We start from the raw sequence: 24,384 nt of genomic DNA on the forward strand, positions 1-24,384 counted from the left end.
ATCCAATAAATAGGAAAAGAATATCGCTGTGCATAATTTTTCCCATTCAAGCGAATCGGTTCTGCCAGCTCGGTCGATCGCTGTAGCTCGATCTCATCGAAAATCCTTATCCCTCCAACGTGCAATTTCTCGTGTCACTTGTGACGAGTCGCGAGTCTTACTATTTGTGTCTACAAAGCGGCACAAAAAGTTCCTACGCTGTAAGGTAAATAATACCAAACGTAAAATGAAACGAAATTATTCCACATATTCTGTGTATTCTTCAATACGAACGTACAGAATAAGCGTTAAAAAAAAAAAAGTAAAAGAATAAAATGAGTTTGAAAAAACGAGAGAATAAAAAGTAACACGTGCGATAAGAACATCCATCAAAATGTCCTAACAGAAAGAGGTTCATCTCGTATTTGCTATTTTTTTTTAGGTCAGTTTGTTTACCCAAAGGCTACTTATAACCTCGACTACGATTTACATACGGATACCTTTTCCAGAATACTAATGTACTGTATTCTTCGGAAGTACCAGTTCTTCGTCATGCACCTTTCGGTTGGACCTAAAAAATACCCAACCTTGGCTGCTTTCACGTGAATAAGAATCGACCACGGGAAAATCAGAGATTTCTACTCGAATACCGTATGCCTCGTGCAGACGCGCAAGATAAACGCGTAGCTCGTAGACAGGTCGCCGAAGAACTGTTACGGCAACGTTTGTTCAAGCAAGACGAAAAAACCCGAGCCAAAGGGGGTTAAGTTAAACCGTTGACACGTGATATTCCAGTTCGACTGCGACGCAATAGTATCCGAAATTAACAAGAACGATTCGACGTGGTTTTCAAATGGGAACACGTAGTGTAGGTCTGAACGGGCAATTTATTCCTATCACGAATCCTGACGGCGGAGGTCAATCCACTTGGAGTCAGGATACTTACTCAAACTGGACTTACTGGATATCGTGGAATCGATGATACCGAAGGTTGTGGATGCGATTCACGGAAACCGATCGCGAGATATTTCGTTAGTTATGGTCTCGAACGAAACAAATCGAACGAATCGAACTGCTCTGAATGTGCTATGGGAAACTGTTAACCGAAGGCCTAACAGTTCTTCGACCTTCTAAAACTGTCCAACTTGAGATGGTCGAGAAACGTTTGCGGTTCGATCTGATGGATCTTAAAACGTCGGAATTGCTTGCAGGTAAGCTGAAGCGGCAAATTGTTCGCGAATCGGCTAAGAAGTTAACTACCAAGGCAGACAAAAATTGCTTTCGTTTGATCTTTTTCTTTTTTTTTTTCCTTTTTTTTCTTCTTCTTCTTCTTCTTTATGCGTTATTAACGCTTAGGGTGATCGAGAAGAATGTCGAGATTGCGTTGGTAACAGAGTAATAACGAATGGAAAATTTGCAGACGACCTCGTTAAATGTTCGTCGCGGATTCCAAGTCAATTCTCACACTACGACTCACACTAAACCGCCGTTGAAACGCGGTAATTTGTTTTAACCCGTTAACCCCTTATTCCTTTTACGATTACTAGATCGGTGGATTTACCAAAGGAAGAGCACTCGTCCGCCAGTTTTAATTGAATTGCTGGAGAAGGATTTATCGTATAAGATTCTATGTATTGTATATACATGTAAATATATTCCTTGCACTTGCATATCTCGTAGGATATTTAATAGTTGTACGATTATTTTCATTATGAAATACATTTTTGAATATCTTCTTTGGTAAGATAAAGCTCGCAGAAATGTCTCTTTTGAAAAACATCATATATCTTCTTGTATCTTTTTCTCTGGTATTTTATTTATCAGATGAAATTTCTAAGCAATGACGTGAGATGTTTGTATTGTTTTAAACAACAGAATAAAATGACAAAATATATACAGCTATATATTCTTTGAGTAATCAGAAAACTAATATTCTACGATTTAGGAATAATAATTATTATAAAAAATGGTTTGGTTTCAGGATAATAGTAAGCCAGTAGAATGCAATAAAGTTTGAAAAATACGAGCAGCTACGTATCTTCCATTATGTGGTAAAGATTGAATACTATATATAGTTTGACGAAAAAAATAACAACTATCCTTTTTTAAGACAGACCATAAATTTATATAATTTCAGTATTTTTATTGAATTTACGTGAATCATAAAAATGTTTCTGACAGATGCATATTATGTACCGTGCAGGAAAACGTTGCATATTAAATAATCATAGTAAGTCACTCTATGGCTCAAATGAAATATTCTTGGCGCAGATGGGCTTATTACCAAAGAATTCGATAATTTTTCAGCGATTATGTAATTTGCGACAAATCTTACTTAATGTTACAAAACAGTCCGGGACGTTCTTTTGAAATATCGCCACAAGCGGCATTATAGCTGAATTACAACAATTATGTTTCGCGTGTTTGGTATATCCTCCTTTTCTATTAAAAATCTGGATAGAAGAAAATAACACTCGTAAGTACCGAGACAGGATCGATGAGTTAACAACTTCAACGAAGGTTTCTTCGTTTGTACTCACGTAATAGTACACGTGATCATTATCTATGATCTAAAGAAAAAAATAAAGGATATACAGAAAATCCGTAAACGCTTGAATACTGTTTTCCGCTTGGGAAAAGATTACTGTTGCTCCATCGCGTGAACCAGTATTAATAAATAAAAGGACATAGAGAATCCAGCATAACCTATTAAGCTACTTTGAATATCTAAAATAGAAAAATACACGTTGATATTACGTCAGTATTTATCTATAGTGTTACTGAGGATAAAAATATACTTTGAACAAAGTTATTTCCGGGAAATTGAAACGTTAATTTTTTCCTATTCTAATATCAAAACAATTATTTTTTATTTGTGCTCGTTCCTCGCTCTGTTTTTGTAGAATGAGAATTATTCAAGAAGAACTAATGATAGGAAATTAATTAAGGTAGAAAAAATGACAAGTTAATTAATTTAGTCTATAAATTTCAGATCGAATACCCAAGACTAAATATTTAAGAAATGAAAAAATATATTTCTTTATGTATTTCACCTTGTTTTTTTTTGATATTCCTTTTTGGGTTAAACTATAGTCGAAGCCACGTGATTCTACCTTGTTCGAAATACCAAAAGGTAGCAGTGAAACAAGCGACCGCGTTTCTCCGCGTTGAAGGAATGCATGCAAAATGACCGACATAAGAGTTTACTTATCACCTGAGCGTTAAAATGTAAAATTTCAGCACATAGTGTTGTTTCCTTTAGGCATTTTTAAGACGACGATGTTATTAAAAACTGCATAATATTTCGTAATTATATAATAAAGATAAAATGCATTTTTGAAAGATATAAATGTTAAGCATTAATCGATACTTTTTAATAATCATTATTGCAATCGTTTTTACTTAACAGCGACATAAAATTGAATCTATAGTAGATATTTCATTTCTTCTTAGTCGACGTCGATCTTTGCCATCAATTATTTATGCTATGATGATGAAAGAATATTTTAGATACTTTTTTAACGTACAGACATTTAAAGGTCAATGGTCCACAGGTTCGTTAATGTAAGTCGGTTATTAAGTAACGTTTACAAATCAACACAAAAGCCACTCAAATTTGAAAAGATTCTTTTCTTAATTGTACTTTCTTCATGATGAACGCATCGTATAGTCAAGTATAGTGTAAGCAACAAGAGTACATTTCTACAGTCATTTATTTTCTTTTGTAAAGGATTTCAGTGTAATAAACGCAAACTGCTTAGAAGGACAAAATTAATTTTTCTACGTTTGAATAAGAGTTTTTAACCAGTAAACTCTAAACATTCACACTATATAACGTTTCATAATAATTCCTATTTATACAAATATATAATTTATCTTTATTTTTATATAAATTTTATAGAAATCATTTATACTATTTAATTTAATTATTAAATTACATAAATTCATACATTATTTCTTGAAAAACTTTCCTATCTAACTTTAAAATCTCTCTTGGTGATCACATAGTCGAGCGACTAGAGTCCTTCAAATGTTTCGACAATTAACCTCAAATCCTACTATATTTGCAATGAAACGTCCAAACACTTGCGGTTTTTTAAGAATTAGGTTATACTCTATATAGACAATCTAATTGTATATAGTAATCATAGTATCATTAATATGAATAATTTCTCCAAATGGACTGTTTCTTTGCCTCTTATGTCATCTTTAGACATATTTTTTTATGCGTATCTGTCGTTCGCTGAGAACTAATTATTTTATCTATTACATTATGTATAATGGGTTTATTTATTCATTAGTAATAATAATAATAATAATAATAATGATAGTAATCGTAACAATCGTCTTACGCTATACTTGACATTTCTGCACAACTACGTCCTCTCAAAATATCAGAATATTCTAGGATTTTTATGTCTGTTATTTCCAATATCGATAAACTCTCCACATACTCATTTCTTGGCACGATCAATGACGAATCCTGCATACATACACGTTAAACGACAGAGACGCGAAACGAGACCACGAGGAAAGCAGCCGAGGTGAGAGATAAAAGCGGAAGCGGAGTGATAAGAAGAAGCTGGACTTACCGCGGCTGCCACCTAATCCGTTCACGATCGTATCCAGAGTGTCATGGCACAACGATACAACAATATAATCAGCCGCGCACACTGGCGAACCGGCTTGAAAAAGAAACCACCGTCAAAAAAACTTTGAAAACAGAACTTCACTGACAGTTTATTTCCACACTGTTTTGCATATATGTACTCTAGAAGACAGACAGCTGTGGTCCACGGTTACATGTCGCACTGTCGCACGCGTGCACCGGGCCTAAAATTCGTAGATTAGCTCCGATTGGCTGGCGGACCTCGATCGCCAAGTGGCAATCGAACGAAATCGATTCACCTCGAAATCGAATGGATCGAGATTACATATGAAACGAAGCGAGCATGCCGAACGTCGCCGGCCAAGTGAGAGGCTAGCGGCACTACCGACCAACCAATGTGACGTCAGAGTGCCTCCTCTCTTTTTGCCATTCCATGGCGAGCGCCGCGAGAAAGGTGCCTGTACAACTTCGTATTCCCTTCTCTTCTGTCCTTGTTTGCGAGGAGCACCGAGGAGACCTTAAGGATACCTCGCTACCAGCGAATATTTTCATCGAAATTCTTTGGACGAATTACCTTTACAACCGTACTCGACAGGGACCATCCGCGAAATAATATCTCGAAGAGAGAAGCTGAGAGAACCCTATATACCGGTGGCAAAAGGCGGAAAACATGAACGATGGTTAAAACGTTTGTCGAATCGACTAGTGAATTGCACGAGGCTTTTGGTCAAGCGTGAAAACGTGAAATTGGTACACTTAAATGGTCCACTAACCAGTGCTGGAAATAGAAGAGACTGACAATGAGATTGAAAAATTGAATAAGGCAACTCTAGAAATATCGCATCGAACTGTATAATTGTATTTTAATATAATCGATAATCGTTTTTCAAATTTATATAACTTTTATATTCCTTATACATATCACGAAGGGTATTATATTACATGAAATGTGAAGCTAATTTCGGTCATATGTTATGTAGAAAGGAAGGTAATGTTAGTTTTAGTAATTGAAGAAAATTGCAGTCTTGCTTTTCCCTCGTTATCCGTTCAATAAACTTGTCGCGCGTATGTATTTTATATAGCCGATGAAGTTTTAGACACAAACTAGTTGATGAAGTGTATTCAAGCGTTACTATATTAGATTGGTTGAGTAACAGACATTTTTTTTAGTTTTTCAATATATCTTAGCTTAAATGTTAAAACGCAAGAATACTGTTGCCAACGAAGTGTATTTATTTATCTTGACAAAATTAAAAATATTACTTACAACGTTACTCAAAACAGTTCATCCTCATAAATTTCCAAACCACGAAATTTTTCAAAAGATTATAATTATTAATTCTCGCAGATTTCATTATACAATGAAATTAAATAAATAATGAATAAAGAAGAAAATTAAAGGCGTTTCGCATTTTCTTAAACTTATGGCGGATGTAAAACTTGTCAAATGTATTTAAAAATCCGTAAATAACAGTCTCTCATACATACGTGGTTCTTGTAAACTGTATATCGACGTAGATGTCATTATTTACGTAGAAATTGACTTTCACTGAATAAAGCTACTTTTTAGGTAACAATCATATAGTTAAAGTGAACCAAGACCAATGTTACGCTTGGTTCACTGAGCCATTCAATTACGTACGGGAAAAAAGAGGTACATACATATAGAGAATATAGCAGACGTCTGATTATCCGCAACGAATGTGAAATAGATCTTACAGATACATAAAATTATGAATTTTTCAGGGCAAGGTGAAAAAACTACAGGTGTCCATTGAACAGTTACAAAAATATCAGTATATATATAGTCATAAAATTGCATATTTATTTCCTTCCTTTCCCCAGCAAGCGCTGAACGAACGTATACAAATATCGACTAAAGAGAAAGATATCCTTTTTAATTTAAATATAACTGTTTTTTTATAATTTATACATGCCATTATATACAATAATGTGGTTCTGCTTGAAAAATATTTTTCAACACAACGTAATAATACGTGAAGTTTCGAAGATGACTTACCTTATAAATACATAACAAATTCCTTTACTTTAAAAAAATGATCGGCACTAATATAATTTGCCAAACCTTTTATAATTACTGCCAAACTTTTTATAATTACCAATGTTCATAAAAATTCAAATAATTTACTTTACAAACATATTCAGACGTGAAAAGTAAATTAAAAATACGTTAAATGACATTTATACTTACAGAATTTACCAACAGCTGTTAAGGAAGGGAGTCCGCGCTTCTACAAAGCGATTCTTTTATTTAGGTCAAATTCCATCCTACAGGAATCTCTCTTAACTCGACCGTCCTATTTTTGCTGCACGTTGTAGTTGCCCTTCAGTACGCCAGGTGTAGCAGTCATCAGGGTAAACATAGTCGCAGAATCCTTGGAATAAATGAATACTAACTATCTCTCATCGAGGCTGGATAACGCTTGAAACGTGACATTTCCAAACGAGCCGGGCATGATCTTGTTTTTCTTGAAAAGGTTCGGTCATGTCACCCGTTACATGACACCGTACGCGCTCCTCGAACACAGCGCAAAGCGAAGACCGAGCACTTTCACATGGAGGCCGCGTTAGTAAATATCATGGCCATATTTTCTATCTGCTCGTCTTTATCTCGCCTGTTCTCGTCGCGAGAAGCACGCCTATCTCTTTCTGCTTCGCAATAATCGAGTGTGGGTCATTACACGTTCTTGTCTCCTTATTTATTCGTCGTCGATGCCGCCACTTGTCGAAAACATGTCGCACTAACCAAGTCCTCCGATTTTCCATCGTAAACGTTCCTCCGGCTACAATCTGCACGGTGTATCGCGTTCCACTGTCTCAATTATCGCACTCGATTACATAAAACTCTGATATAATTTTTGTGTCACGGTCCCATTTTCGAATAATTCCTTTGAATCTCCTCGTTGTCATCGAGAGATATTAATGCACAAAATAAAGAAGCAAGCAAAGATACACAAAGATATGAACCGTTTCGGTACTAATTGATTTCCGTGCCACGTATCAACTTATGGCCGTATACAACCGTCTGTCAGCGGTGCGAAATTGTGGCCGTTTCTTCAATTTAAACGTTTTGTTAATCGTCGTTCCTTCCAAATTTTTGCACAAATAACGATACTCTAAATAAAAACTGTGGGAATTTTGAAAAAATTGTCCCAATTGCGAGCTATCTGATTCAGAGTTTCCGTAAAGATACGCATATACGGGAACGTTTAATGCGAAATAATTAGTACGCCAATGGCTTAACATCGACGAAGTGTTTAACTCTTATCACTAAAACGGCGAATATTTGTTCAATTTCGTATCTTTACGATCGTAATAAAAGGAATGGAATCTAAATAATGATTCGTTTCACCTGTTAAATATTATAATGACCACTTTAATTTCGATATTTTATATATTTTTACATATTATGAGCACGTAAGCATCCATAAATAGTAGGCAACAGCAACGGAATTTTTACAAGCATCTATCATGTATACATGTGTTCATAGGTCAAGAGAATGGATTCTGACGACTGCATATAGACATTCGTAGGGTCGAAACAATGAAAGATGAATATTATCGAGAGCGAATCGTCGCGACGGCAGGGGCAAGCCCTAATTCGAAACTCGGACGAGTTTCACCGATGGTAATTCAACGAATCCTTGCAGTTTCTAACGCTTCGCGTGATCTTCCACGAAAAGCAACGTCGATAGCCATGGAACTATCGCGAGGTGCGGAAGCAAGCCGAGTTTACGATCGCGACTTTTTCTTCGGCTTTATAGCATGGCATCCGAGTCTCGGTCAGTGGACTGGAGCCATCACGAGAGTAGAAGGAAGCCTGCCAAGGAGAACGAGAAAATTTTCCCTCAGCATCCGCGATCCTCTGTTCCCTATTTCCGATCTTATATGCTATCCGCGAGAAGAACGATCGCGTACAACAAGCGAATATTTTTTATCAGATCGGCAAGCAAATTCCTTCGTAATCTACGATACCTTAAACGTGTTCGTGGCAGAATGATCGACAATTCCTTCGGTATCTTGCACGCTGGTATTCGCGTTACGTTAGCGCTGCATTAAAGTGACGTAACATTTATGCAAGTTATTTGTCGGAATGATATTTTTAGTTACGAAGCGTTCGCTCGTGAAACGTCGACCTTTCCAGTCAGGACGAACGCTTTGTAAACTACCGACATTAATCATCGCGCGTACAGGCTGTTTCAAAAGAACGATCCAGATCGATCTGTCGGTTGATACGTTCAATAGATTTAAAACAAATTACTCGATGAATTAATCTGGGCACTTTGTCGAGTTTAGCGAATGCTTTTTATTCAGCGAATGCAACCTTTCATATTTGCACGACAATTCATAATAATGTCATAATTTTTCTCCAGTCTCGTCAAGTACACAGCGGAATTTAATATGAATTACTGAAAATTTGTTATGAACTGTTTTGAATAATTTAAAATATGTTCCTAGAAGAAAGTGGTTGCCTGCCACAGCCACGTTTGTTCAAAGCAAGCGTTCGAAGTGAAAACCGTTCGTTCCGATAAATTCGAACGTACCTTCTCACGATTTTTTCTCATTATTTTCTTCGCTCTCTACTGCCAAGAATGCAAAGGAAATTAATCGGCAAGTAGATATATTTATTCCATGGTGGCGTATTAGTTATCGAGACACTGAACTCTTAAGATAAATAATATTGGGTTGGCAACTAAGTGATTACGGATTTTGTCAATACCACCACTTTTTTCCGCGAAGAGGGGAAAATGCTATTACGCATATCCAGTAATGTGTTACTGGGTTATATGGAAGCTGGTAGATGGCACTAAAAGTACCTCCTTTACCATCCCTTTAACCTCACAAGCGCCAACCCCCGAATCGCCTTATGGCATTACTTCAGGGTTGGCCTTATTTAGTAACGCTCCTGTTCAAGACTGCCACCTAATGACAAAATTCGCAACCACTTAGTTGCCAACCAAATACATATGCAGCATAATGTACTTACATATTTATAACGATGTCATAATTAAAAAAATAATTGCATATTTTAGAAATATTTATTATTTCAATTCTTACATTAAACGCAACAATTTTGTCACATTTCTGCAGTGTCTGTCAATAATTATTTCTTTTTAAATAAATCATAACGGGCCTGAATAGAAACTAGTTTTACGTAGTATCTGTTTTATAATAAATATACATATGAGATGGACTAAACGTGTAGGTTTGTTTGATAAAGAAACGAACGGATGAATTTGTAATAGTTAGTTGTATTAAAATCAGTACAAGTACAAGAGATAGTGTATGTCAGTTATAATCGTCGTTCACTTAACGTTATTATGCCAACCGAAAAAAAAATAATAATATCCTAGGGAATACGTTTATACGTTTATATTGGCGGACGTTACGACAAAAAGTTAACCTTCTTATGTAACTCCGGCTGAAGATTACAAGAAACGGCAATAACAATTTGTTCTAAATTTATTTGCCTTTAGATTTTGTAAACCGAAACAATCGTTAATATCCAAAGGTACAATAATATGTTTCTCTCTCAGACTGGAATTTTCCGTTTCCATTTGAACTTTTTTCGATATATAAAAAATAGCCACTTTTTGTTCTTTGTATCAATATTCGAAGTTTATATCAGAAAGGTATCTGTGATCAAAGTTTATATACATCATTTCATATTCTTGCTATTGTTCGTATATATTCGTACACTTGTGCAACAACTTATATAAATAAAAATAATTTATATAAATTTATAGGAAAGTATTTGTCAACTGTACGATGATAAAGCTATAAATAGAAGAATAGATTTCGTTTGAAAATTAACTTGCATGGGGACAATGCACGGATAAAGTTCGGTCGGCTCTCATCACTAATAGCCCTTCCTTAAGATATTTGCAATATAATTATAATTATATCTGATATTGTGTTCGGCCTGGCAGTCTTACAAATATACTTTTACTCAGGTATCGTTAATCCATTCGTTATTATAGTCCCTTCGTCATTTACAAATAAAGATTTTTATTTCGTTACCCTAACTCGTAAATCAATCTTATTCACAACGAGGATTACTGTATCGTTCATTTATTTTAAATTTCTTCAAATTTGACAATAGCCAGTATTTCTAGCTTATGCCTGCTATTAATAATCCATCGCGACCTCAAAATACCTACAGTCAAAGAAAGATGCCTGCTATAAGATTCCTTTATTTCAGTCGTTTTCCTGCCATTATAAAGCATATCATAAAGAATATAACCTAGCAAACGCGAGGATGGTACCCCGCTGGGGGTAGCCACAAATATGTTAATATAACTGTTAAAAAATTCTACCAAATGTCCAAATTGGACAAATTGTGAATTTCAATAAATAAATAATAAAAAAAAAAAATGTATAAAGCATGTAGTGAAACCAGGATCGACGCAAGGCAGGTTCGGACCAACGTTTTGAGAGACCCCGTGGCCTACGAAAATTACTCAATTAAAAAACACCGATTTTGATTAATTTTTTACAGAATGATGATACCATTAACAAATGCGAGACATTATTTTAGTAGCGATGATTCAGTTTAAAGGAGTGACAAAAATCATCAAAGTTCAATGTAACTGCATAAAGTCCACATATCCTGGAAACTATTAGGTTATCCGAGAAGTTTCTTTCGTTTTATGAGGAAATAATAGACGCACAACGTTTTTTGTTTTATATTATTTTATCGAATTACATACGACCCATTTTGTTCTGTTGAGATAAACACCGCGACATTTCACAGACTTGGTTTCACGTTTATATGAAGGTGCACTGTTGTAAAAAACACGCTTACGAAAGAAACACACTTTTCGGATAACCTAATACTTTAGACAAAAATCCGGGCGCTTTCAGAGAAATGTACTTTTTACAGAAATTAAACTACATCAATAGCTTTTTTGCAAAAGTCATACATGATTGCAGATTTTGTACTTTCATTGAATTTTTTGCCCCTTGAAAGCGAATTATGCATGCGAAAAAATATTATTTCGATTTGTTTAAAAAACTGTTTATAAAGAATATATAATATGTAACAGCATTTGTAAATAAATAATTTCTCGTTGTGAAACTTAATTGTAGAATTTGAATGTGTATTCGGGCCCTGCAAAAGTCCTGCAAGGGTCCTGGGTGAATCATTCCAGCTGCAGTAAAATTGACTCGCATCCTATTCCTTTGTGCCGCCAATATATTCTCAACATTGTATATTAGTATTTCTCATTTTTCAAATGCGCTTCCTTTTTCATTGTTGAAACGAAAATTCCGGGCAATATTTGCGTAGCCTGCTGAAAATTTACAAAAATACATAGTTAACTCGAGTAAACTGAACCTTCTTTGCATTCCTAGGCATTGCTAATCGTCTGAAATTACCATATATTTTGAATTATCTGACCGTTCTGTTTTTCTTTCGGATAAATGAACACTACCTCATTTTACGACATATCCTAAAATCTCAATACAAGTTCGTAAGAAAGTGCTTCTTCCTATTCTTAGGCATTGCTAATCGTCTGAAACCGCTGTTTTTAATCAGCTGACCTTTACATTTTTCTTTCAGAAAAATGACCACTACCTCATTTTACGACATACCCTAAACCTCAATACAGTTTGTAAGAAACAGTGCTTCTTTCAGTTTATTATGAGATTATTTCTAAACGCTATTTCTATTACTTAAATGGACTTTTCTTTGCCTTCGGTAATAAGGCAGAATACTATTAAACATATGACAATGTCCCTTTTCAACAATTTGTAGGAATCTTTGTTAAGAAATTTCTGGGATACGTTTGCTGAGTTGCACCGGTTAAACGAAACCTACAAGAATTCACATTATCTGTCAGGTACAGTAAACTAGCTGTATTTTCAATTTTCTTTATCTATGGGTACATGGAATATCCTATTAAGTCGAGAGTGGAGAAAATCTTTGTGCCTTGTAGCTTGTCTAGCCGATCGATGTTCCACTGGAGATTGCACGACAATTTTCGATATTTTACCATAGTCTACGCATAATCACTGGATCATTTCTCTTTTTAACTACAATTATCGGACTCGCATATTCGGACAAGGAGAGCCATACGGCATAAGGTGAAAGAAGAAATCGGTAAATACGTAGAAAAATATAAGGAAAGAACGGCAACACATCGAAACTAGCTGAAGCGAGCTAAACTCTCGTAGAAAGAAAACCAAAAAGAAAACATTCTATCGATCTCACCGAAGAAATAAAATAGTCAAACTCGAAGATGGTATCCCGCTGGGGGTAGCCATCCACATGTTATTTAGCAATTAAGTTAGACAAATTTACCAAATGTCTAACTGGACAAATTGCAAAGTATAAATTAAATCGTATTCGTCGAGACTTTTGTCTCTTCTTCGCATGCGATGTTCGAACTCCTTTCGCAGCGCAGAATTCCACGAACAACTCGTACATTCGATTTCTACCACCTCATAAGATACTTTGAGCAACTCCACCTGTTTCCTCCGCGTTTAAAACGCGTCTTCTCTGCCATCGAAATTACTTGATAATTCCGCGATCCCTCAAACGATCGTTTCTGAGCGTTGTGCACTTATCATCGACGCTAAACTGCCGCTGTTACGAGATTTTTTTTTTTAAATCTTTGTTTATTAATTCCAGGTTTTTTACATATTTTTTTTTTTTTTACATGATTTTTTCCAGAATAAACGCTGAATTCTAATTGTATTGAATTCTTTTTCTTTTTTTAAGATTATTATTGTAACTTAAATTTAAGCCGCTGTTGCGCTGTGCTTATGTACGATATTTTAATTCATGTCCTGAAAGCCTGGGCGCAAAAACAGGACAGCAGCTGTTACGAGACATTCGCAGAGTCTGCATTCGTCGCGTAAGTTCAACTTCGCGACACGCTAGTTCAAGTTCGCGTTGCATAAGTTACATATCGCGGTTCATTCCCGCAATCTCTAGAATCGCGCATTCCCATCATATTTTAGTGTATATATTATACAACGTTGTACAACGTACAATGTTTGTTTCAGAGGGGGTACGTTTTTCGTAACTCGTCATCAACCTCGGCTGCGACTTAAGCGACATAATCAAACGAAAATGAAATGTCTCACTATCCGTGTAAATTGCACTTCTCATATCTGGAATATTTAGATTTCTGTTTCTTAAAACGTATGAATCGCTTAATTATTACGGACATAATATATAAGACTATTATTTCGATTTTGATTATTATTTAGTTATGATCGTAGGTATAATGTTAATGGATATACTGTTATGCAATCCTGTAGGTATAATGCTATGCAATCCTAGATTCTGCAATATTAGTTTCATGAAATCTTAGAGCTGAATCACCGATATTCGGCGTACCTGTGGCATCTCCAAATGTGGCAAAGGTCAGCTAAGAATGAGCCACTGTGGGCGTCTAATGTTGAATTTTAATACATCACTGACCACGAATATCCCCGTAAATCTATGTCGCATCGATTTGGTGGAACATTTATTTTCCAGCTTGGTAAAAACATTCGAACAACGTTCCAGCATATAAAAATATTTCATGCGGCTTATATAATATTCCTTTTACATAATAACGTTCAGAAATTACCATCGATAATTCATTTACTTTAATAACGAATATTCAAATGCCTCTGTTATCTGAATTTAACGTAACCGGAAAAAAGGAAGCGTAATAGTTATTTATCAGATATACGAATCGAACGATCTTTCGAAGGAATTGCGAAAGGTTGAAAGACGAAAGAAGTAAAAGAAAGAGCTATCGAATACTGTTTACATTTTCGACGACAACGAACTGGAAATAGCAAAGTCAAGCTGTTTTTATTAAAATAGCCATTGTCGATTAAAGAGCTGCTCGTTCATCCGTTTTTGCGGTCAACGCGTGTTTTCTCGCGTTTCACAGCACCTCGTTCTTTTCCACGTAGCATAAAATCTGTGCATGCGTGAAAAATAGATGAACGGTATCTAGCAATAAGTGTAATTCACGTCATATTTTATGTCTTAGCCATGTCATTGTATCACGCCAAATAAAGCGAATCACTGAAAATTCTCAACGAGAATTGATCGTGAATATTCTAATAAATAAAGAAAAAAATATGTTATGTCAAGAACATATGACTGTAACAAATCTCACGTTATTGAAGACTACGAAACCTTTCTAATTTTAAATCTAATTAACGTCCGAATCATGTCACATTAATTTAATTGCTATTCGATAGAAACGTGACACTGAACGCCTAATCTTTCAACGATTCAACTACCAAACGCAAAACGCTCGGATTTGCATCTTTTCTCACCGTCCAACGAAGCGTTCCCTTAGGTCCCATACGTTTCGTTTGGACAGTGGCAAATTTTTGTCATCATACATGAAGCTATATATTACTAAATCATACGAAATGAAATATGTTTGGAATTGCAAAAGGCAAATTACGAGAAATGCAATCCAAGATCAAATAAAAAGTAGAAATAAACGTTAGAGGAGCAAACGAGTATAGTAAAATATTAACGATGGATTTTATATATATATAATAAAAATAATTAAAAAAGTACGAATAAATAAATTCACGTGGTCGAACGGCTGGCCTTGTTTAAATTTTATTGGAATCATTTTACAAATATCAGGTGCGATGTCGCGTGAACTTGGGGCAATTACACGGAGGGTCCGCTCCAAACGTCTATCGATTTTCATATTCAGCTGGAAAACGTGAAAATCGTGCGAGGAAGACGGGGATAAAGACAGTTGAGAATAATTAGAAAAGTCGTCGACTGACACGACCGTAGTTCATGATCTTGAGCGGCATTCTTGAGTCGTGGGAGTCATTCGCATAATTAACGCAACAAAAGAATGCAACGGTGAAAGAGAAGCTTAGAAAAAGAAGAGCACAGAGGGGCACGAGGAAGAAGGATGGAAACGACCGCGTCGGCAAAGAGACGCGAGACGAGCAAGGGAGCAGCCTTAAAGAGAAAATGGAAAAAAAAAGGAAATACGAAACGAAGACGGGATACGAGCGACATAATTAATGATTTCACCGTAATAATTAGCGTTTTCACTGATGTTGAATCGCTCGTACATCCTTCCTCGTACTATCGTGTTTACTCTCGCTTCGAGTATAACGGTAGCTGCGAAAAATTTTGCTCATTGCCTCGACATAGATCGTACGTCGTCCATATCTTCCGAAATCATTTTTCTTTCACGCAACAGTTTTCTACCACGTTACACTTACAGAATAGTAGGAAAAGGAAGCATACGTAGAAAATATAATTATGATGTTAATCTGTAGGTAATGTAAAAGAGACGGTTCAGCGAAATTTGTCTTATTATGTTCGTAAAAACTGAATATCAATTGTACAGGTAGTAAGGATCGTCGTCGAGCGACGATGAAACAAGGGAAACGTTCAAAGGTTTGTGGTATATCGTAAAATGTAAGAATGCGTAGAATGGTTGAGGATGCTTCGAGCTATGTGTAGTTTTGAATTGAATGGGCTGCCGGGTGTGAAACTTGATGAGCACATGCATATTATCGGGAGGATCTTGGCCTGGCATTTTAATTATATCGAGAATGTGTCGCATAGTACTTTCTCTCGTCGTTCTAATAATCGTTAACTTTATGTATTAGACCTTCTATGAATCACTTGGTTTTCATCGTCTAGCGATTTCAGAAACGAAATTTCACATCCGAAGAATCAACAGATGCAGAATCATCGTGAAATTCGGTCTTTGAATGGCTCGTTAAAGCTCGAAGCTGAAAATGTAAAGTAGAAATTTGATCGAAAGGAATAAATTTTAATCGACGAAGTTAACGCGATTGCAAATTAAAATGTCACAAAAGGTAAATTGGTATTTCAAGCAGCAGTTTCTTCTTATAACCGGAGGATACCGTGCGATCGAATCACCTACTTCTACGTGAAATTTCCGCAAATTTAATGATATTTCTTCTACCTTCTATCCCGAACGTAACAAACTGTAGAAACTTATTTGGATAATAATATATCTTACTTCGTAAGCGTTTTACCATCGAACAATGGAAATTAACTTTCGAAGAACTACGAAAGGAAACGGCTAAATTCGAAACAGCAGCGATTAAACCGTGGGTTAGAACAATTTTCTTAGAATGAAGAGTTACGTAAAACATCGTGCACTGTGTTCGATACACCGATGAGGTACACAGTACGAGACACTCGATGCGTGTAAAAGCGTTTTCCGCAACTGTGATCCACATTATGGAATAAAGATGGGTGCAACGTCTAACGGAATGCCGTAGATACCACCCACGACCGAGATCACTAACATTTCACATATGGCCGTTATCCAAGGGTAATTTTCGCAACGTGGGAATCCACGACCTTTTGGTTCTGCATTCGCCTCGATTGATCGCATCTGAATAGCGGGAAAAAGATATTTCGCAAAGGGGATTCCACAAGAAGGAAATCACGAGGATCAAGACGATTAAAGATCCAGTTGCTTAGATGAGTCTAAACAGTTAAAATAGTTTTAGGAGAATAATTTTAGGATAACATAAAAATATTTAAAATGCAATGGAATACAGAGTGCTCAATGACGAATTTGTTTTAGAGATGAAAAAGCTCGCTACTCTATTCGATAAAAGCATTTTTCAGATATACTGTATGTACTTTCACTCGTAAATGGAATTCATTTTTCCAGAGATATTCACATTTTGTATCAGGGACTACGCTTTATCTTGAGACAGATATGTAAAAATTGTTGTTTGAGTTTATTCATATAGATGTAAGTTGAAAATATGTACATTAAATACCGATGGTGAGGAAAAAGTATCATAATATAATAGTCAGCCCACTAACCTCACTAAAGAAATGAAATAGTCAAACTCGAAGATGCTATTCCGCTGATATTATTTAGCAATTATTTTTTATTGTATATATAATATTATTTATATATATATAATAATTATTATTTAGCACATATTATTTAGCAATTAAGCTAGAAAAATTTACCGAATGACCAGCTGGACAAATTATAAAGTACAAATTAAATAATTAAAAAAAAAAATAATAATATAATAGTAGTATTTTGCTGAGTGTATAGTGATTTAATTCTTTGATATTGAAGATGAAGGTGGAGAAAATTACAATCTTTTTTGAAAAAAGGTTATCTTACCTGTTGTGGCGTTAGAGATTCAGTCCTTCAGCGAATGAACATATTCGCGATATACCGTTCCCACTTGGCATTTTCTCGATCGAAAAGAAAACGCAATAGAACGTTTTATATAAGAAAAAATACGTCTTAATGTCACATTTTATTGCTATGCACTTTCATCGTTCCACGTATCTACTCTGCACGTAACAATCGCTTTAAACATGATCGATTGGGATTTTGCTGTAACTCCATTTAAATTATACAAGAAACGACCACAATTTACGTAATGTTTTCCCCTTAAAGCGTGCAAAAGTAACGATTATCTTCTCACAGAAACATGAGAATAAAAACGTAAACATTTACACTTATATCCGTAATTTTGTGACACAATCGTTTTCTATTCCAAATTACCAATAACGTTATTAACCCGTTCCTCGCCGTTTTACTTACTTTTTCCTTATTTATCACAGTTCAGGTAATTTTCTACTTTCTCTTTCAATTTTAACGTTTTACTATTATCGTGCTTTCAAATAATCGATACTATTTTCTTTAGATCATATCTCTAACTCATTATTATTTTATCAATTTGTTCATCTCAAATTTTTAATCACAATTATACTATACGTATGTATTCTTTCTTTTCACGTTAAACATTTATTACTCTTATTTCTCATTTGTTCGAGATTCTCTACTTTCGTCCTGTGCTTTTATTGGGTTGGCAACTAAGTAATTGCGGATTTTGTCAATACCACCTAGTGACAAAATCTACAATCACTCAGTTGCCAACCCAATAGTTTTCTCAAGTTATTCGGCAAATAAACGGCTCGCTTAACGTTGACAGGATCGCTTCTTGTATTTTGCCATTTCGATCGGACGCGAATACGTTTGGGGGAGAGGTGGTGTAGCAATCACGAGGCTGTGCACAGCACTTTCTATTTGGAACGTTTCAACGCGATACAATTTCACCTGTTCCGCGGTATTTCGCCCGTGACTTGGTCGATGATCTTAACGATCGCCACATCGTCGCGGTCACGTCGATCGAGTCTCACCGAAAAAAGAAAGAGGAAAAAGTAACTCGACAAAAAATGGCAAGAAAAAAAGAAAGGAATCCTTTATGTAGGAAATATGCATGCGGTTCCGGGTTCACGGCTGTGGGACGACGCTGGTCACGCGATTCACGCGGTCGGATAATAATAATTAACCATAAGAGAACGAACCTTCCTTGAAGGGCTGCAGAAAGTCGCGAGAAGAGTCGTTAACGAACCTACGCTTCTGATTATGCTTCTTACGCATACGCATTGTCCGAGCCGACCAGATAAGAAACACAAAGAAATCGCGATAATAATTACGGTATTTAGAAATATCACGAATTGTATTATACGTCTATACCGAATGTAGAAATGGACCGATGTTTATTCCTGACGTAAGTATCGTGTGTATAATTGATGACTCGTATTTTGATGAACATTTAATTACGATTACTAATCATCGTTGAACGTAGCAAGCAAGAATGAAATATACTTTGTTGTTATTTCGCTCGCTCATTGTATGTAATTGAAATTAGACGTTCTTGATATTGATTTATCGTTGAAAAAAATTTTTGTTATTGTCGTTAGCGAATAATCATCGATGCACACGAGTGACATTTTGCTGCGCGATCCCACTGCAATCGTATGTCCGTCTGTATTGTTCTTAATAGGAAAATAAAGAAATGCATACAGGATCGCAGCGAGATCGTGCGGTGAAATGTCGCTCGTGTGTATTCAGAGTAATACCTTACATGAACACAACTGCGTTAATCCATTAATGAAATTAAATACGCAATTACATTTTAAAACATACATATGTGTATAATAATAATATTTATTGTAGTTGCAATCCCCAGGGATTCATAGAATGGACTTGATTTGCAAAAGCTCTTGCATTCACTCATCCCTCCACATCGCGATCATACCGTAATCCATTCATATCCTATATGTATAGCAATAGTCATTTAATTAAACAATTTCCACTATTTACGAAATAATATGAACAGTGTTTTATATTCTTCGGCGAGAAATAAGACACGTTTACAATTAGATAATAACAGCTTACCTTAACAACGATGAAAATTTTCTTTCATTAATTATACATGCTGCATTATGATAATTAAAAAGAATACGATCTTGTTAACGGCCGTAAGAGATAAATAAGTCTGTGTACACACGTACTGGAATCGCGTTTTTTTTTTAAATATTCTTTTATATGAAACGACTTCGTTCGCCAAGTAATTCAGTTTGTTATAAGAGAAAGTGATCACGAGTTTTATACATTAGGTTAATGCCTAGCCTCTAATACAGGACTCTGCACTCGGCGTCTATTTTATTTTATTGTCACAAATTATTGTTGTTACTTACTTAGAAAAAGGGAAGAAAAGAAATTATAAAAAGAATTTAGAACGATATTTTCGATAAATTTTCGTTTAGTAGTAATTTTGTTCATTTCTTTGTGTACACTAAGATATAGCATAGATTTTAATACTTATTTTCAAAAGTATATTTGCTTTTTAAATATACTTAATTATGCATTATACGTTTAAGCCCGGAACAAGTACCTTGCAATTCTTTGATATTCTTGCAATACATCCGAGCGTTTTGTGTTAACTTTCTGCACGTCTTGCGTTCGCTTTCATATCGTAAATTTGCTAGATTGCAAAGGTAGCCATGAATATGGTAAACTGTTACCAAAACGATAGAAAAATGTATTTTCTTTATATGCATTATTTTATATATATGTCGGATAAATTTTTTTATTGTCGGCAGAATTCTTGAAACAACGTTTGGTTCCATGTTTACTGATTTAAAGGAAAACGAGGCAAAATTTTTTAATTGTTTGTTCAATATGCGTACTTAAAATATGTAAATATTCAGAAAACGTTTGGACGTAACATTCTATCAAAGCAAAGATTGCAAATTAAGTATCAAAACAAAATTGATATATTGATCTATGCAGTATTAAACCAGAAAATATACAATACAAGGTTAATAATAGATAATATTTGAATCAATATTTCCATTAAATAAGGAAGGAAAGACACAAATATATTAGTAAATATTTAATGAACAAAATTGCATTACAAGAATGTGTAAATGTACATATGCAATTGCATTGTTACAATTTGTCCTTTTTGATATTACACATTGATAAGTTTATAGAAGCAATGCTAAATATGAAATAAGCATAAAAAAGTAAAATAAAATAACTCTATCAATACTACCAATTTTACTAAATATTTCCGATAGATTGTACTCTTAAAATAGCTTGGAACTTCCTCCACGAAGTCTCAACACTAAATGGAGTGTGGACTCTTTCTGGATGTTATAATCTGAAAGAGTTCTTCCATCTTCTAGTTGTTTGCCAGCAAAGATCAAACGCTGCTGGTCTGGAGGAATACCCTCTTTGTCCTGAATTTTAGCCTTAACATTCTCTATTGTGTCAGATGCTTCAACTTCCAAGGTAATGGTTTTACCTGTAAGTGTCTTAACAAAGATCTGCATTCCTCCGCGAAGTCTCAACACTAAATGGAGTGTGGACTCTTTCTGGATGTTATAATCTGAAAGAGTTCTTCCATCTTCTAGTTGTTTGCCAGCAAAGATCAAACGCTGCTGGTCTGGAGGAATACCCTCTTTGTCCTGAATTTTAGCCTTAACATTCTCTATTGTGTCAGATGCTTCAACTTCCAATGTAATGGTTTTACCAGTAAGTGTTTTAACAAAGATCTGCATTCCTCCGCGAAGTCTCAACACTAAATGGAGTGTGGACTCTTTCTGAATGTTATAATCTGAAAGAGTTCTTCCATCTTCTAGTTGTTTGCCAGCAAAGATCAAACGCTGCTGGTCTGGAGGAATACCCTCTTTGTCTTGGATCTTAGCTTTCACATTCTCTATTGTATCAGAAGCTTCTACTTCAAGAGTAATAGTTTTTCCTGTTAACGTTTTAACGAAGATCTGCATGTTGATAGATCTGAAAACTATATAAAGAAAGAATGAAGAAAATAGATGTAAGCATCACAAGATTAATGACATGAGATGATAATAATATAACAAAAATTTAAATTCTTGTTTGTTAAAGAAAGATGGTAAGAATGAATATTTTTTGTATGATGTTATTGTATTGACATATTGTTATTTTCTTGAAAAATCTGTTTATTACTTTTGAAATATTGCATTGTTTATATAATAATAATAAAATATAATTTAAAATTTAACATATGGTTAAAGCTAAGTAGTGGATTAATAATGTATAAAAATAACATCTTAATCAAAGTTGCAAAAAGATTCGACAATATACAAGAAGTGGAATGTCACTACATAACTCTTAATTGGATGAAATTCTTGAAATAATATATATATATAAATATATATTTGTTATTATTATTCTGTTACATTATTAATGTAATTAATTAATAATTAATTATTATATATATATATATATATAAGTATGCCATAAAAGGAACAAGCTTTTGCATTAGATTTGTAAATGAATTGTTTTCTGTAATGTAATGTAATCGATGTTACATGACGCAGTTGGAAGTCGATTTAGGAAAATGTTAATAGATTCGAATGCTGCAAATGCAAAATGGAGACTTAACAATAGAATTGGAAAATATTGATTATTTGACAACTTATTAAGATTCTTATGCACAATTATAGAAAAAGTAACTATGCAATATACTTACATGCTTCCAAATAATTCTTAAAGCAAGCTAAGTTCTTCAAAAAGTCAAATTCCGACGAACGTTCTATTTGATTGACAATATAGTAAAGTAAGCCAGAGAAAGGGACGTGGAATGATGTAAAACATACATATATGTAGATCCTAGGTATTTAATACCACATATGTCTATGATATTACTAAATGGAAGTTTTAAATTCCCTAGCTCAAACCGATACTTAAACTATAAAGAAAATTTGAATATTGTAAAATTAGTTATTCTTCTCTTAAAAAAATTTTGTATATAAGTTATTGCAAATATAATAAATTTAAATGTTTAAGTAAGTTGTAAAGTTAATATTCATGAAAGCAATCAAATTTGATATATTTGTCATGAAATAAATATATTTGAGATATTTTTAAAATTTTCCAAGTCTTAAATATTGGAAACCTGTCTCATACACACACATACGGCCATACATATTTTCGAAAAATATTATTTCCAATTATCCAAAATCATTACAAATGAAATATACAAACGCAAACTATACACTCCAATATACAATGGTAAATTAAAAAGCTATAGACCAAAATTTGTTCACAACAAACAATGTTCAGATATACTTTATGATACAGTAAATAAGAGGTGACATAGACAAACCATTTATGCCAGGAATGTATTTATAATTGTTTAATGAACATAAATGCATTACAAGAATACGTAGTTACATACAATTGGGTCGGTACAACTTGCTAATCTTGTCATTACACATGAATAAATAAAGAATATAGACTCATATAGTGATAGCAAGTAGTAGCTAATATGAAATATACATAAAAAAGCTATATAATGGAGCTATCAATACTATCAATATCATTAAACACAGCTGACTGACTTTTCTATCAAGGCAGATTAAGGATACAACTTTTTATCAAATTACTAACTGCAGCACAGGTTTCCCTTGTTCTTAGGAAGATTAGCATCTTCAATGACAAATTGAATCAACCAATCTTTATGTGAAATATGGTCCTCTATAGATTAAATGTGATTTCCCCCTCGAAGTCTTAAAACCAAATGTAGCGTAGACTCCTTTTGGATATTATAATCAGAAAGAGTTCTTCCATCTTCTAGTTGTTTGCCAGCAAAGATCAAACGCTGCTGGTCTGGAGGAATACCCTCTTTGTCTTGGATCTTTGCTTTAACATTCTCTATTGTGTCAGAAGCTTCAACTTCAAGAGTAATAGTTTTCCCTGTTAAGGTCTTAACGAAGATCTGCATGTTGCTAGATCTGGGGAACTGTACAAAAAGACAAAAAGATTATATTAATGTACAATATTGTGAAAAAATGTGCTGTGGTAGTAAATGCTAAAATAAACATTTTGTAAGGAATAGCTGTATATTTTTTGAATTTATAAAAACATTAATGAGCTCAAATTTTGTTAAACAAAATGATGGCATCACAGCAGAGTATCGGTTATTGGAATACTCATCTAATATTATTTTACATAAATATGGAAGAAACAGCTGTTATATTTACATTTCTTGAAATAATTTATAGAATAGGTTTATAGTTTTAGATTAGGGAATTTGCAACACAAGTCAATTTAAATTTCCTTGATAAACAAGTATAGAAAAGCACTAGAAGGTTAATTCACAATAAATAATGTTAAATAATGTACATATATATATATTTGCCAAATTATAGATTCTAAATTCCCTACATTGAAACATTATAGTTAGGTATTACAGACGCATTTGGTGGGAAATAAAGATTTTGATGTGGGTTTGCGTGGATCAGGGCCGGCACAAGGCAGGTTCAGCGCCTTCGCCGAAACCCGGGCCCGCGTTTTGAAAGGCCCTGCGGTCTACGAAAATTACCCAATTAAAAAACAGCTATTTCGATTAATTTTTTACAAAATGATGATATCATTAACAGATGCAAGACATTTTTTTAGTAGCGATGATTCAGTTTAAAG

The 24,384-nt window shown here is 34.4% G+C and overlaps 2 protein-coding genes and 1 long non-coding RNA gene across 8 annotated transcripts in view; 1 reads left to right on the plus strand and 2 right to left on the minus strand.

Moving 5' to 3' along the window:
* The window catches only part of LOC126919320 (titin), a 51,126-nt gene extending 41,831 nt beyond the window's left edge, over positions 1–9,295 (minus strand). For 3 of the 5 annotated variants that reach the window (XR_007711555.1, XM_050728331.1, XM_050728327.1), the window contains exon 1: positions 4,572–4,976. The gene's annotated coding sequence lies outside the window, so the exon portion shown is untranslated. Of the gene's footprint in view, positions 1–4,571; positions 4,977–6,800; positions 8,430–9,153 lie in introns of those variants that run through there. The other 2 variants (XM_050728329.1, XM_050728330.1) reach the window with 2 other exon arrangements.
* Positions 9,296–9,396: 101 nt separating this feature from the next.
* On the plus strand, positions 9,397–10,984 carry LOC126919362 (uncharacterized). 2 transcript variants are annotated; one of them, XR_007711579.1, is made up of 3 exons: positions 9,397–10,121; positions 10,357–10,563; positions 10,812–10,984. It is a non-coding gene; the product is annotated as an uncharacterized LOC126919362 (long non-coding RNA). The 2 variants fall into 2 exon arrangements; XR_007711578.1 differs by lacking the exon at positions 10,812–10,984 and having other exon boundaries at positions 10,357–10,629.
* Positions 10,985–20,794: 9,810 nt separating this feature from the next.
* On the minus strand, positions 20,795–24,112 carry LOC126919358 (polyubiquitin-B). The gene is made up of 3 exons (XM_050728441.1): positions 23,946–24,112; positions 23,460–23,704; positions 20,795–21,708 (listed from the first exon to the last, which is right to left on the minus strand). The coding sequence occupies exons 2-3, from the start codon at positions 23,684–23,686 to the stop codon at positions 21,006–21,008; spliced, it is 930 nt and encodes a 309-aa protein (XP_050584398.1). The 5' UTR covers positions 23,687–23,704; positions 23,946–24,112; the 3' UTR covers positions 20,795–21,005.
* Between the last annotated feature and the right edge of the window lie 272 nt (positions 24,113–24,384).

The sequence above is a fragment of the Bombus affinis genome, chromosome 8, assembly GCF_024516045.1.
Source record: "Bombus affinis isolate iyBomAffi1 chromosome 8, iyBomAffi1.2, whole genome shotgun sequence".
Taxonomy (NCBI): Eukaryota; Metazoa; Arthropoda; class Insecta; order Hymenoptera; family Apidae; genus Bombus; species Bombus affinis.

Bases quoted from the DNA above. Each gene is read 5' to 3' on its own strand.
- LOC126919358 (XM_050728441.1), bottom strand. From the start codon at position 23,686: ATGCAGATCTTCGTTAAGACCTTAACAGGGAAAACTATTACTCTTGAA. The intron at 21,709-23,459 runs AAATCACATTTA...CAGATCTATCAA, and splicing joins GTTTTAAGACTTCGAGGGGG to CATGCAGATCTTCGTTAAAA.